General features: G+C 42.8%; 1 protein-coding gene across 2 annotated transcripts in view; it reads right to left on the bottom strand.

Moving 5' to 3' along the window:
• The window catches only part of ECPAS (Ecm29 proteasome adaptor and scaffold), a 709962-nt gene extending 697478 nt beyond the window's left edge, over positions 1-12484 (bottom strand). The window contains exon 1 of one of the 2 annotated variants that reach the window (XM_078676653.1): positions 12359-12484. In XM_078676653.1, coding sequence (XP_078532779.1) covers positions 12359-12380 — 22 coding nt within the window. In that variant the 5' untranslated portion in view covers positions 12381-12484. Of the gene's footprint in view, positions 1-11696; positions 12225-12358 lie in introns of those variants that run through there. The other variant, XM_078676652.1, reaches the window with a different exon arrangement.
• Between the last annotated feature and the right edge of the window lie 979 nt (positions 12485-13463).

Here is a 13463-nt window from a genome sequence, read left to right as displayed (position 1 = left end):
CCAAGTACAATGCCACTGACTGCCCGGGCCAAGAGGATAAGGCTGGAACTTAACCCCTGACCTATCACGATAACTATCCGATCTAAAAGAGGACTTCAAGCTCTTTTTCTTTACGTTTTGCGCATTTTTAAGTAAATGGTTGAACCCTCGCCAGGCTAGGCTGTGGTTCTCCGCAATGGGGCAACTTAACCCTGTGCTGACGACACGGGCCTTTCCCAACAGCCCTGTGTTAATTCAGTTAAATGATTTGTACTGCTCGACACACAAACACTTTACTCTGCCATGCTTGTCAGCAGCGCCTATTCTACTGCACATGCCAGAGGCTGGGGCCCTGGGCCTGGCAATCATTTATTCTTCATCTGCAGGAGCTGGAGCTAACGCGGTGACCGTGACGTCGCGCACAACCCACCACAGCCATGCTCATTAAAAAAAAAAAAAACACCATTAGGTCTACACTTACGGTTAGGTGATGGTGGGCAGTGGTTGTCTGCCTTTATTAATGGATAACTGCGATGGGCCTGCTGCAGTCTGCACTCGACGTCGTCACTCGTTAGCCACCAGTTACCACTCGCTTTTGTTTCGTGGCGCCGCGGGGAACAGGTGTGCCGTGCAGGGGCATGGCATTTAAAAGAAAATGTATGCAAGCTGCCTGCCGCACTGCCGTACGGGCGCGCAGAACTAAATCCAGCCCAAATTGAGTCCAAACAGGTTCCCGCCCACCGGAAACACTAAACTAAGGACGGGACGGCCGCCGCCTAAGTAAAGCAAATTCGCAATGCGCATCCTCACGACCAGTTACATTTGAATGTGGAATTTGGAAATGGAAAAATCAATAAATGAGGGTTAGAGTCGGACGGTCTGGACACAGAAAATTAATCATATAATATCATATGTGATCGATGTGAATATTTTTATTGGCTCTCACAGCCACTGCCACAACACTCGGACTTCAGCGCAGACTCTGCAGTATTGCTTCACCGGGACTCTGCCACGGGAGAAAAGCACCGACACAATTATTAAGCACTGGCTGCCATTGCCCGGAGGCCGCCAAATCCTGCCAGGGGGCCGCCACTCCAGTGATCCTTCCGATCCGATCCTCGTCGTGGCGGCCCCTGGGGTTTGGCGGCCCTGTGCAGGTGCACAGTTTGCACATGCCTAGGGCCGGCCCTGTCGTGGCTACCCTAACCCCCGGATGTTTTTTCCCCCCCCGGTCAGTGCGGTTAGGTGAGTGTGGACTACCTTTCTGCAACCCCTCTCTCGCAGGAACTGCTCCTCTTTCGGTCCAGGAGTAAGGTCTGCCCTGGTCCACTGTTTAGGCCCTTCGGGCTGCTACGTGTGCGCGTGAGTCATTTTCCTTTCCTATTCCCCCCACTACTCTCTACGCACCATAGGACTTCTTTTCTATATCATTTAATGCTCTGGTAACGTATGTAATTATGTAACAAATTATTTTCTCTATGCCTTTATTTGCTCTTGTAACTGATATAACTTTGTAACATTGTTCATTTCTAATGCTAACCTAATGTAAAGCGCTCGGATACCTCCGGGTCTAGCCAGCGCTATATAAAACTCTTCAAATAAATAAATAAAATAATATAATATATCATTCACTTTACTTAATACCTTTACTTAATACACAGGGATAACGTCAGGCCCTTGCAAACATACCAGGCAAATAATGCAACAAATTCTCAGCATTCCTCCCTCTTTTACGTGACAACATATCCACGCAGGAACACAAGGCTAGGATTCACAGCCCACTGCAGCTCAACACTCAAAATCACCCAACAGCAGGCCATGAATGAATACAAGCTTTTTAAAGCGCAAACTTAGCTCATGCAAGCTGACCAAATGCCAGAAAGCTCCTGAAGCTACTCACAAGCCCTCACCTTTTTGATACTGCATATACACCAGAAGGAACACAACAGCTCCCAGTGCACACAAAGGAAAACTATAAAAACAAAATAGCTAAACAGGTATTGTACATCCCTCCCACTCTCAATACCAGTCCACATCATTACTCCCAGCTAGCATCATAAGGTACCAAAACGAGAAAGCAACTGCCTACTATACTTGCACCATCTGGAGGCAAATCACATGCTCCCACCTGTGCACAATGTTGACTAACCCTAGTATGAGCAAGCTGATACACGCACAAAAACAAACACCAACGTAAACTGCCTCCAGAACCACACATCTGTCGTATCCTCCCATTCGTATTCTATTATGATTATTTCCAAAGCACTTATATGTGAAAACACCATCCAAACACCCCACACTAATGTACACTGCCTCCAATACAAAGTACTATTAAAACAACTACTGTCAGTATTTTTTTTTTTTACTTTTAACAAAACACAGGCATAAGGGTAAACTCGCAGTCCTCCTCTTTTGTTCTGCAGTCCCTTGATTTTGTTTGTGGCCATTTGCTTGTAGAGCATTGGAGACACAATCAGTACTAACATGAAGGGGTAAATTCACCCTTGCGTATTCACAGCCCTCCAACCAATAATAAAGAGAAGACTTACAACAAAAGATTTGTGCTAACTGCACTTTTTCACTTTGTCCCTCAAATCCAGCAATACACCGCTTCAAACACGGCAGAACTGTTATATCTTCTCCTGTACATGTGCATAATGTACATGCTGGTGACACCTCGAGCCTCTATCAAAGGGAACTCAAAATACTCACAATGCAAGGATCCAGAACCATTGACGCCAATGCATTCTCTTGACAGGTGCATAGAGCTGATGAGAATGCATCTATTGCATTATATGATGTATCTACCTCAAAAATGTATTCAGCTATAGATCCCAATGCCTACATATATCTCGTCTACACACTGCCATCGTGTTTGTATGCCTATCACAATATGTTCTGCTACTATGCGCTGGTAAAACAATATTTATATCTATATACTGGTTTTACCTCAAGAATGTATCCATCCATTCGACTGTACCCTGCAGCCCATTGTTATTTAGCTCTAGGCATGTCTCCTTATTCCCCATGTTACCCTGTGAAAATGCAACTATGCGCTGCTAAACATATATATATATATATACACACATACATATACACACACATATACATACACTAGCAGCCCGTCCCGACGTTGTCCGGGTATGAAATAGAATGTGTTTAATAGGCAAGGGAAATGTATTTTAAAATCTCTCGTTAGAGAACATTTTCAGCATGAAGTGTCACAATAGTTAGGCATGTGTGTGCAGATACTGTGTGTACCACGGAGTAAGAAGTATTAGCAGATGTCTCTAATGTGTATGTACTACACTTCCGTAGGTAAGCGTGTGTGAAAGTGCATTCAGTTGTAAATTTCGTGTCCCAGCAGGCACACTGAATCGCGTCATCCCCCACTTGGGCCCAGCTCCAGTTTTGTTTGATGTTGTGCTTGTGGTGTAAAGTCGTTGATGCAGAGAGTTGAGTGGGTGACAGCGCGCGCTGGAGACGCTGCGCGTGTGGGAAAGTGCAGTCAGTTCAAAGGTTAGTGTCCCAGCAGGCGCGCTTAGTCGCGTTAGCCGCCGCCTGAGCCCAGCTCCAGCCCTGGTTGATGTTGTGCGCCTGGTGTCAATTCGTTTATGCAGAGAGTTGAGTGTGTGACAGCGCGCAGGAGACGCTGCAGTTAGTGTCCCCGCAGGCCCGGTCCTTTATGCAGAGAGTTGACTGGCTGACAGCGCACAGGATACTGTGCAGTTATTGTCCCCGCAGGCACGATCAGCCGCGTCTGCCCCCGCCTACGCCCCGGCAATTGCCGCGCCCATTGACCACGCCCCTTGCTCCCGCCGCACCCATTGGCCTTGGCAACGCGCCCGGCCCAACGCACACGTTTGTTTTCCACACGCCCTGAAGGCACGCTTTTTTTTTGGGGGGGGGGGGGGGGGGGGGATGTGCCGCGCGATTGTTGCCGGTTGTCACGCCCATTGGCCACACCCATTGCTGCTGCGCAATTGTAACTGCCGCGCCCATTGGCCTTGTTCACGCCCCCAGCACAACGCACATGTTTAAGGAAGCTCTTTTTTTTGTCGTCATGCCGCGCCCAACCCACAACGGTTTACTTTGCTGGTAAGGTTCTTTTACCTTTCAAATGTATATGGTAGGCATCTGTATAGCCTATGTCTTTCTGCTGCAACTGCCCTTTCCAATGCTGTATTGGGTGTTGTGATTGGTTGAGAAATATATATATATTGATACCCCTCGGTTCCTTTTCGCCAGAATTTGCAGCGCTCTCTCGCCGGTTCGTAAATCCCCGCGGCAGAACCACACCGCATTTAAATCCACAACCAATTCCCCCAGCTGGGAGAAAAACGGGACGAACTCGCGTTTGTCTTCACTTATGTGCTTTTTATTTAATCCTCACACCATGGAGTTTCTCAAGCAGGCAGGCACAAATCTACGCGTTTCGGGATAGCATATCCCTTGTTCTCGATCAATTTGGCTCAAAGCTCTCAGTCTCAATATAGTGAGTCACATTATTACATCATTTCCGGTTTGATATTATTTTGGCCCTCGGACTTCTGGATGATGTAGTTTTTTGCAATTTTTTTTAATACTTTTTTTATCCGTCTGCATAGTATATGTCCTTCTGCTGCAACTGCCCTTTCCAACTCTGTATTGGGTGTTGTGATTGGTGCTGTGGTTACTGAGATTACCCGCCTCAAACGTTTGGGCTCTCTCTTTATAATATTAGTATGGATATATATATATATATATATATATATATATATATATATATATATATATATATGAAAAAAACATAGGTTTCAGGAGTTATATAGTTAGGAATTAGCTTTTAAAAAACCTTTGAAATTCACTCAAAAAACTATAAGTTTTAGTGGTGTTATAGTTAGCTGGACATTTTACTCATACAAAACCATTGAAATTGCTCCTACATAGTTAGTTGTACTAACTATATTTCGCGCACCCGCAATCCACTGCTGATGATGTCACATATTAGATCATTCATGACATGGTCAGTGACATCACTGATGACATCTCAAATGACATCACTGATGACATCATCCAGTGAATGTGGCTTGCTTTGTTATTTAAATATGCATTATATATATAGCAATTTGCATTGAAGAATAAGTGGATATATATAAATAAATATTTGGATGGAGGATTTAGTAGCAGTGTAATGGACTGTTTACTTGACCAATTTATAATGTCTCACTAAATATAGTGGATAGTGACTAAACTGTGTGAAAATCTGTATCACTTTGTCAGTTGTTGTGTAAACTGATTCTACAGTTGGTTACTAGCTATGTGAAAGTCTATATTAGTTATTGATTAGTTAACTGAGTATTTGTATGGGAGTGTGAAAGTGTGTGTGGTTCGGTGGGGGGTGTGTGACTGTCCAAAGATGTGTGAATAGTTGATTCAGTAGATATATGAAGTTAAAACTACATGTTCTAACAGTTGTTTGTGTGAGTGAATATCTTTATGGGTGTGGTGATGAGCAAATATATTTCTCAATGGTACAGGTCCAACAAACTAGAAAAATAAAAGGCAGTGTGTGTGTCAGTTGTTGTATATAAATAAGTATACATAAAACACAATGATTGTGTGAGTGACTGTATGGATAACTGTATACTTGTAATAGTGATTTTATAATTCACTAAGTATGACTTACTATCTAAATGAATAGAATAAGTGGTGTTTGTTTAAGTGTTTTGCTAAGTAAATATGTAAGTATGATCCATTGTTTGCATAAGTGAGTAGGATGACTTCATATGTGAATAGGATGCGTGCTGTTTAATGTCGATATAGATGTATAAGTATTTTTGATAGTGTTCTATTGTTCATTGACAGCATGTATGAGTGAATCCATAGGTAAGTGATTAGATGTGTGTATACATCTATGAATCACTGAGTGGATTTTTAGATACTTGTATTGCTGTGACAATGGATTTTAATATGATACTCTGTATTTTACAAAGAGTGATGAAAAATTGTAATAGTGTATGAAAAGGTGTATGTGATTGTCACGTGGATGATGTCATCAGTGATGTCATTTGAGATGTTATCAGTGATGTCACTGACCATGTCATGAATGATCTAATATGTGACATCATCAGCAGTGGATTGCGGGTGCGCGAAATATAGTTAGTACAACTAACTATATAGGAGCAATTTCAATGGTTTTGTATGAGTAAAATGTCCATCTAACTATAACACCACTAAAACTTACAGTTTTTTGAGTGAATTTCAAAGGTTTTTTTAAATGCTAATTCCTAACTATATAAGGCCTGAAACCTATGGTTTTTTTCAGTGAATTTCAAAGGTTTTTTAAATGCTAATTCCTAACTATGTAAGGCCTGAAACCTATGTTTTTTTCAGTGAATTTGCAAGATTTTTTAAATGCTAATTCCTAACTATATAAGGCCTGAAACCTATGGTTTTTTCATTGAATTCGCAAGGTTTTTTAAATGCTAATTCTATTAGCGGATAATGTTTTTATATATTAAAACGTTTTTTAAATCTGAAATGCCTGCTTTGCTAACAGAGTTTTTAAGCACAGGCTCTTTTGTCTCTGGTGGCCATCTTGGGAGAATGCATATCAGAATTTTTTTAATGAAATATAAGATGATTTGAGAAGTCACTCAAAATGTGCCCTAATTTTTCTTTCTTCAGCACTAATCATAATTTCTATGGCAAAATGAACCCCCTCATTTTGTTCCTTTGCAAATTAAATGTTTTAAGTGTTAACACTTTATTCCAATCAAGATGACTTCAGGTGTGCCATACTTTTGTCATAAGTAAGACTGTTAGCGCTCTAGTTGTTCTTTAGAACACTCTGGGACATTCTGTCATTGGGCTATAGTTGGGCTACATCTGGCTGATATTTGGTCTACATTTGTTTTTTTTGTCTCTGGTGGCCATCTTTGGGCTACATTGGGCTACATTTGGGCTCTAACATATATATAGCCCAATGTAGCCCAATATATATTTTTTCAAAGTTAATTTTCGTAAAAACCACTGGAGCACATATCTTGAGACATAGCAAAGGCACATCGGGCTACCAGTCCCTACAATTTTGCCAAGTTTGGTGGAAAACCATTCAGCCCTTCGGGCTAAAAGCGGGTCCAACCGCCCTATGGAAATTAACATGGGGAAAACACGTTTTGGGACCCCCCTTTTATCTCGGCCCCCGCTTGACGAATCCCCCCCAAACTTTCAGGAGGGAAGGACCAGAGCGCCGCGAGGCAAAGTTAAGGAAAATTTCAGGAAGATTCCTCAACCGGCGCCAAAGTTATTCCCAATAGAATGTTGCGATTTCCCTATGGAAAACAATCCTAACTATATATACCTACTGGCTATCGCCAGAAGGTAATATATATATATATATATATATATATATATATATATATATATATATACACACACACACAACTTCTACCTCAAAAATATATCAGCTACTGATCCCAATGTCCTCACACATTTTGTCTACGCATTGCCACTATGTCATTATGCGTGCCCTAATATGCGCTGTAAAAATAACATCTATATTCATATGCTATTTTCTACCTCAAAAACTTGTACCAGCTACAGATAATAACACAGTCATATGTTTCGCTGACGTACTGCCAATGTTGCCTCTATGTCTACCTCAATCTGTAAACCACATAATTATTGCTATGTAAATATTGTGAAGCGCTCCGATGCCTGAAGGTCAAATTTGTGCTATATATAAACTCTACAAATCAATAGAACAAATAAACTAACCTTATAACAAACATCACCACACAGTTTAGTCCATTTACCTGATCACCAACATGGCCGCCGTACCATTCAGGAATAACTTCTATTTGGTGATGTAAAAACATTGCAATATTCAATCCCAAAAATCTGAAAACCATGTTGAAAGAAACCAATGAAAGGCCCATTATGTTTCAAAGCAGAGTCCTAAGGTTTTTGTGTTGTATCATAGGTGACAATTAAAATCTCTCCAACCCAGAACTAAAACCAAGCAAGTATCCTAACCCCTAGTCCAATAGATCAAAGCAATCTATTGAACCCTAAGCAGAAGTTTAGAAAAGATTTCATTCTATTAAGGATTCAGTTAAGTGCGGCTGTCACGCATTAGGAGCAATCATACTGAGAAAGTCTAAAACCAAAAAACATATAAAATCAATGACAGTGATATTATGGAATGGTATTTGCCTGAATATATTTTTGTAATTTTAAAAACCACGATCCTTGACATGGGGCATTAGTGAGCCTTACAGGAGCGCCATAACATGTTACGATTTTCTTTTTTTAAGCCTTGGGGGAGATTGATTTGCCCGGAAATCACAGGACGTTGAGCCAATGGCAGTGATCAAGCCTGGTTCCTCAATTCCAAGATCAGCAACTCTACCTTCAAGGCCAAATCTGTAATAAGTCTGTTTTAAAGCATTAGGCGCATAGGGAACTTGAGAACATGTGAGGAGAAGAAGAAAATGGGAAGAAATGTATTATGAAAAGAAGAAAAAAAATGTGAGATTATATTGCTATGTACACAACAGGATTTAAAATTACTGAAGGCACTTCAAAGGGAGAACAGAAGAAGTATGGGACATGAACAAGAAATAAAGGGCTTTGAAGCGGAGTTTGTGAGAAGGTCATTGAAAAAAGTGAAAGGGACACAGGATTCTGACAAGCATAAACAGCGGGGGAAAACCCCAATTCTGGCATAAGAGAGTGGGGAAATTCCATCTTGATTAGTTGATGCCATCCATATCTAAGTAAGACCTCTTTCTAAATTCCAGGGATTGTAACAGTCAGTGTCGGTATGCTGAAGAGAGCAAAAAGTACAATGGATGGATGGACGGAATGCTTAACAATGTGAACATTCATCCCCAGTCAAAGATCTGGGTTTAATCCATTGTTTTTTGTTCAAAACACCACCCCAGTTTGAACCCAGACATATGCAAATCAGTCTTGACCCTGTTCCTCATAGGAACAGTCCAGCCCAAACTGGAAACGCAGGTGGTCCTCCATGGACCGGAAACAAGCATCCTCTGACTGGTTGAGGGGCATCACCCCTCACCAGCTAGCCAAGTTAGCTTGAATCCAGTAGCGCAGTGAGCATGGGACCCATGCCTGGGCATACCCTTCCTGTTTCAGGTGACAAAAGCAAAAAGAACAATTGATGGACGTAATGCTGAACAATGCAAACATTCACCCCCAGTCAAAAGATCTGGGTATAATCTATCGTGCGGAGAGGCAGCTTTGACAAAGATGTGCAAAATCTCAGTGAAGGTCTAAAATCGGTCTGGTGTTGCTTGTGTTCAAGTTCAGAGGCTTTGTAGTCTCATTTCAGGCTAGACTGTACTCAATGGGGCAGGACCAAGCTGATTTGGATATGGTTAGTCCTTTTGCATTCTGCCACACTGAGGAAAGAACACTAGGAATTGGGATGTAGCCAGGGCAAATCCAATTCACAGGGGCTGATGTTCAAGTATTCGAATGATCACTTTTTATTTTACTTAGGTTTGATATTTTTCACAGGCGTTGCATAGTCCCTTGTCAGACTCACGAAGAGAAAATTTGAAGAGGCCATTGGTCACTCGTGGATCTCTACGGTGTGGAGTGATATTACAGCCATTAGTTGCAACTTTTACATTGATAGCAAACGTTCAACATTACAAAAAGTTTTAAATGTACCAGACAGGAGGTGTTCTAACCCTACCTGTCCACAGCCATAGTATACTATTGTACTACAGCCCTCTGTTAATAGTATTGAAATTATATGGCTGAATAGAAATGCAGTTGTAAAACATTGCAGTACTTTTGAGATAAGTGATGAATAGCTAACTGTCCCTTGAAGAAAAGAAAAAAAAAAAAAGGTCTCTTCAATTCCAAAAAAACATTCTGCAAGAAAAGAAGAGCCTGAGAGGGCCAGAGTATGTTGTAAAAGACATTACTGTACTTTATTTTTGCCTGCACAAGCATGGGTGCAGTGAATGTGGAATCTAGGTTGAAGGAAGGTTGTTGATCTCGCTTGCCCAACCTGAGTGGAAGTCAACTGCCTAGAGTGCCTGTACTAGATAGCTTTTCATTGGCAGTTCTGCTGTCACTGTGTTGATGGAACATGGCCAGAGCACACTAGTTATAGCAGTTCCTGAACATCAGACACTATAGGACACCCTCCCATCATAAATGGTGACGTAATGCAGGCACATCGGTTTAAGTGTGGAGCATCCACTTCTGGTGCTTGAAATAAATGTTCATATTTGCACATGGAACAATATTACTAACGTTTTGTTATTTTATATTCACTTTAAAATTTCTGTTTCTGATTCTCACAGAGTAGAAGTCCTTCCAACACCTTTCATTCCACACTTGGTGAGTCTGGGTATCCTATCTTCGTAGCGCTCATACACTGCACTCTGATAGTCACTCCTCTCGGATAATATCTCTAACATAGTCTGGCGATCTTTGGACAATTATGTTCAACCCTGTGCTCAGGACTCCGAGGCATACCCCTCTAATACCTGAACCATTTTAAGATTTGTTCGCGTTTGTTTTTCTATTTTTACCTTTAAAGCAGCTGTTCCACTGGAGCAACCCTACCCCTCCTTCCCTATCTATTCCCCCTTTCTCTTTTTGTTTTTCCCCCTGGTCTATTACGGTATAATTTGATACATGGCTTGTTTCCTTCCAGTCCCTACACAATATTTCCGGATGTTTTTGGATTACATGTGCTACTTTTACTTATGTACCGTGTTTCATACTTTTTACAGGGACATGGTGTAATATTTTTCCCTTTATTGTTGCCATCGACTTTTGTTCATATCTGCTTTTGTATGTTCCTTTAAACTTTATACATATGTACCAGTTTGTCTAGCCTGTATCATTCATTCCATTTATTAATTGCATTCCCCTTTTGTTCAAACTTTAGTAAAATACTTTGATCAAAAACAAATTCTGTTACCTGACTTAGATAACTTACCAGGTTATGGCTGATAGCAATCATTGGGTAATATCACTTTTATGTCATATCACCAAATATGCTAATTAATATTCCGAAACATGAAAACTCCAGATCTTGTTGGGGTTCCTTTTATTAACCAGTGCAAATTAAATGACACCATAAAAATGAGTCTCCTAGCTCAAGGACTACTACTTTAGTTTAATTACTGACTCGTCTCACAATATTAGACTACACTGGCCAACGCTTCTCCACTCATATCGTCATTACCCGCTCCCTACAGCATTAAAGCAACACAAAAAAATAACGTATGTCCTCCAAACGTTGGGATCGCGAATCAGAGGCAAGACAGTGGCGCGAGACGTCGCAAGGATTCAGAGGTGCGTTTGCTGTCGAGTGATAAAATCAGCCGGAGTGAGACACGGAAGGAGAGGCGAGCTTTCAGTTTCGTAACATGACAGTGCAAAGCCGCGGCCTGGGGCCTCAGTACACCTCCAGGCCCAAGGGCTCCCCCAATAACACCCGCAACAGCACAACCTGGACAGCTGAGGCAACACGCAACCGTTACGACTAAAAAGCTTCAGAGTAACAAGTGCGCTGCACACACAGAACAGAGCCCTGAGCCGGATATGGGAGGGGTTATTGTCACACAGATCGGGCACCTTCATAAAAATAAATCCAATCTACAAAACACGGGCTTTAGCCGGATCAGGTCGCACACTGTCAGCGGCTCCGTGGACAGGAGCCGGGAAGGGCTCGCACTCACCCAGCTCGTCCTGCGCTGTGGCGGCTGCTGCAGGGGCGGCCATGTTTGCCGGGTGGAGAACAGCAGCAGGCGGGGTTTCTGTTCGTTATGTTGATGGTTCTCCTCTGAAAGGCTGGCTGTTGTCTCCGCCGACTTCGGTCGAGCAAGCGCGGACTTTTGTCCACCGCGAGTCTGCGTAATGCGGAAAGATGAGAGGAAAACGTCCCCCTTAGCCTCGGAGAGAGCCGGACCGCCAGGCGGCTGTAGCCGGTAAGAGAAACAGCCTCGACTCTGGCTGTGACTCCCTCTGCCTGCAGCCGGCCCTCCTTCCCCTACACTGGTATATTTAGAAAGAGCTGAGCCATCGCACGGGAACGGCACTGGGTTCTCCGGATTTTATACACAAATCTCACGTGAACTTCGCTGTAAATATTTTATTTCCATGTTACTTTTGTTTTTTTAAATAAAACGGGAATTTGCCGTTCTTGTTTACACGCGGCTTGCCACGGGGAGTTACACGTGGGCTCCTTTGACTGCAGATTGTCCTGTGATTTTAGTCAGACAATGCGAAATAAATCGAAAACAAAAGTAAAGGGTTGGGGCTGCTTTCCATTGTGTCATTGGTGCTACAGCTTAAATCATGGTGTATGCGGAAATTAATTCTGAAATATAAAGACACTGACCTGCGTCTATGTTGATGTCCATGGTGGCACACCTTCCTCTCTCACGTTGATGTCACAGATCTAAATTTCTCCCTCTATCTGCTGCTCAGTTGTGTTGTAGCAGTCCAAAAAAACAGGCCAATCAATGTATTGCACACTTTTTTAATCATGATGAATGAGAAACACGCATCACAATATACCTGCTGTTCGACTGTTGGGAGCTGTTTTGCTCAGTTGATGAAAATTATGCTTTTTAATAAATATATAAAAATGCAACTGTTGTCTCTATGTTTTTCTTTGTTTACTACCTGCTCTCCAGCTACCCTTTGTGCAGCTCAGCCTACAGAATTAGAAACTTTTGCTTAATTGTATTAATATGTGAATACAAAAATGAAATCATGTATTTGAGATGAAAATGTGCATATTTTCAGAACCTAGAAGTTGATTTTTGGAAACAATTGGTGGATTGTGGTGCAGCTATTGTTATTATGAATATATAACCCATGTAGATGCATTCCCAATTGATACAGGCATTTTTGCATTACTTATGGCAACCATGCTTAATCAGACCCTCCAGGATATCGCGATTTGCAAAAAATCGCGAAATCGGCAGTTTTGTAAAAATGCCGCGATTTTTACAAAACTGCCCGCGAAATCCGGCACTTTCTATTGGCTCCGTGGCTCTCATCACCACGGAGCCAATAGAAAGGGGTCAGGTCAAAGGGTCTCTCTCATCCCGTGCGCCTGCATTACCCCCCTCACCTGCTCCTGTCCTGCTGCTCCTCTGGCTGCTGCCTCCCCTCCCAGGATTTTGCATCGCGGGGCTGGCTCTCCTCTCGTCGGGTCTCGGTAAGCAGGGTCAAGCAAGTTCAAGTCAGAGTTTGCCTCGGGTCCCGCCGCGTGCCCGGTGTGCGGCGGGCCAGGGGCAACATTCTGTGGGGGCCCGCCGCACATGGGGCACGCGGCGGGCCCCGGAGGGCATATTTAAAAAAAAATGTTTTGCCTCGGGTCCCGCCGCGTGCCCGGTGTGCGGCAGCCCGGGGCCACATTCTGTGGGGGCCCGCCGCACATGGGGCACGCGGCGGGCCCCGGGGGGCATATTTTACAAAAAAATGGCTTTGCCTCG

Source organism: Lissotriton helveticus, chromosome 2_1 (genome assembly GCF_964261635.1).
Source record: "Lissotriton helveticus chromosome 2_1, aLisHel1.1, whole genome shotgun sequence".
Lineage (NCBI taxonomy): Eukaryota > Metazoa > Chordata > Amphibia > Caudata > Salamandridae > Lissotriton > Lissotriton helveticus.
The sequence above is the reverse complement of the archived record's forward strand: the minus strand, read 5'-3'. Positions and strand labels throughout refer to the sequence as shown.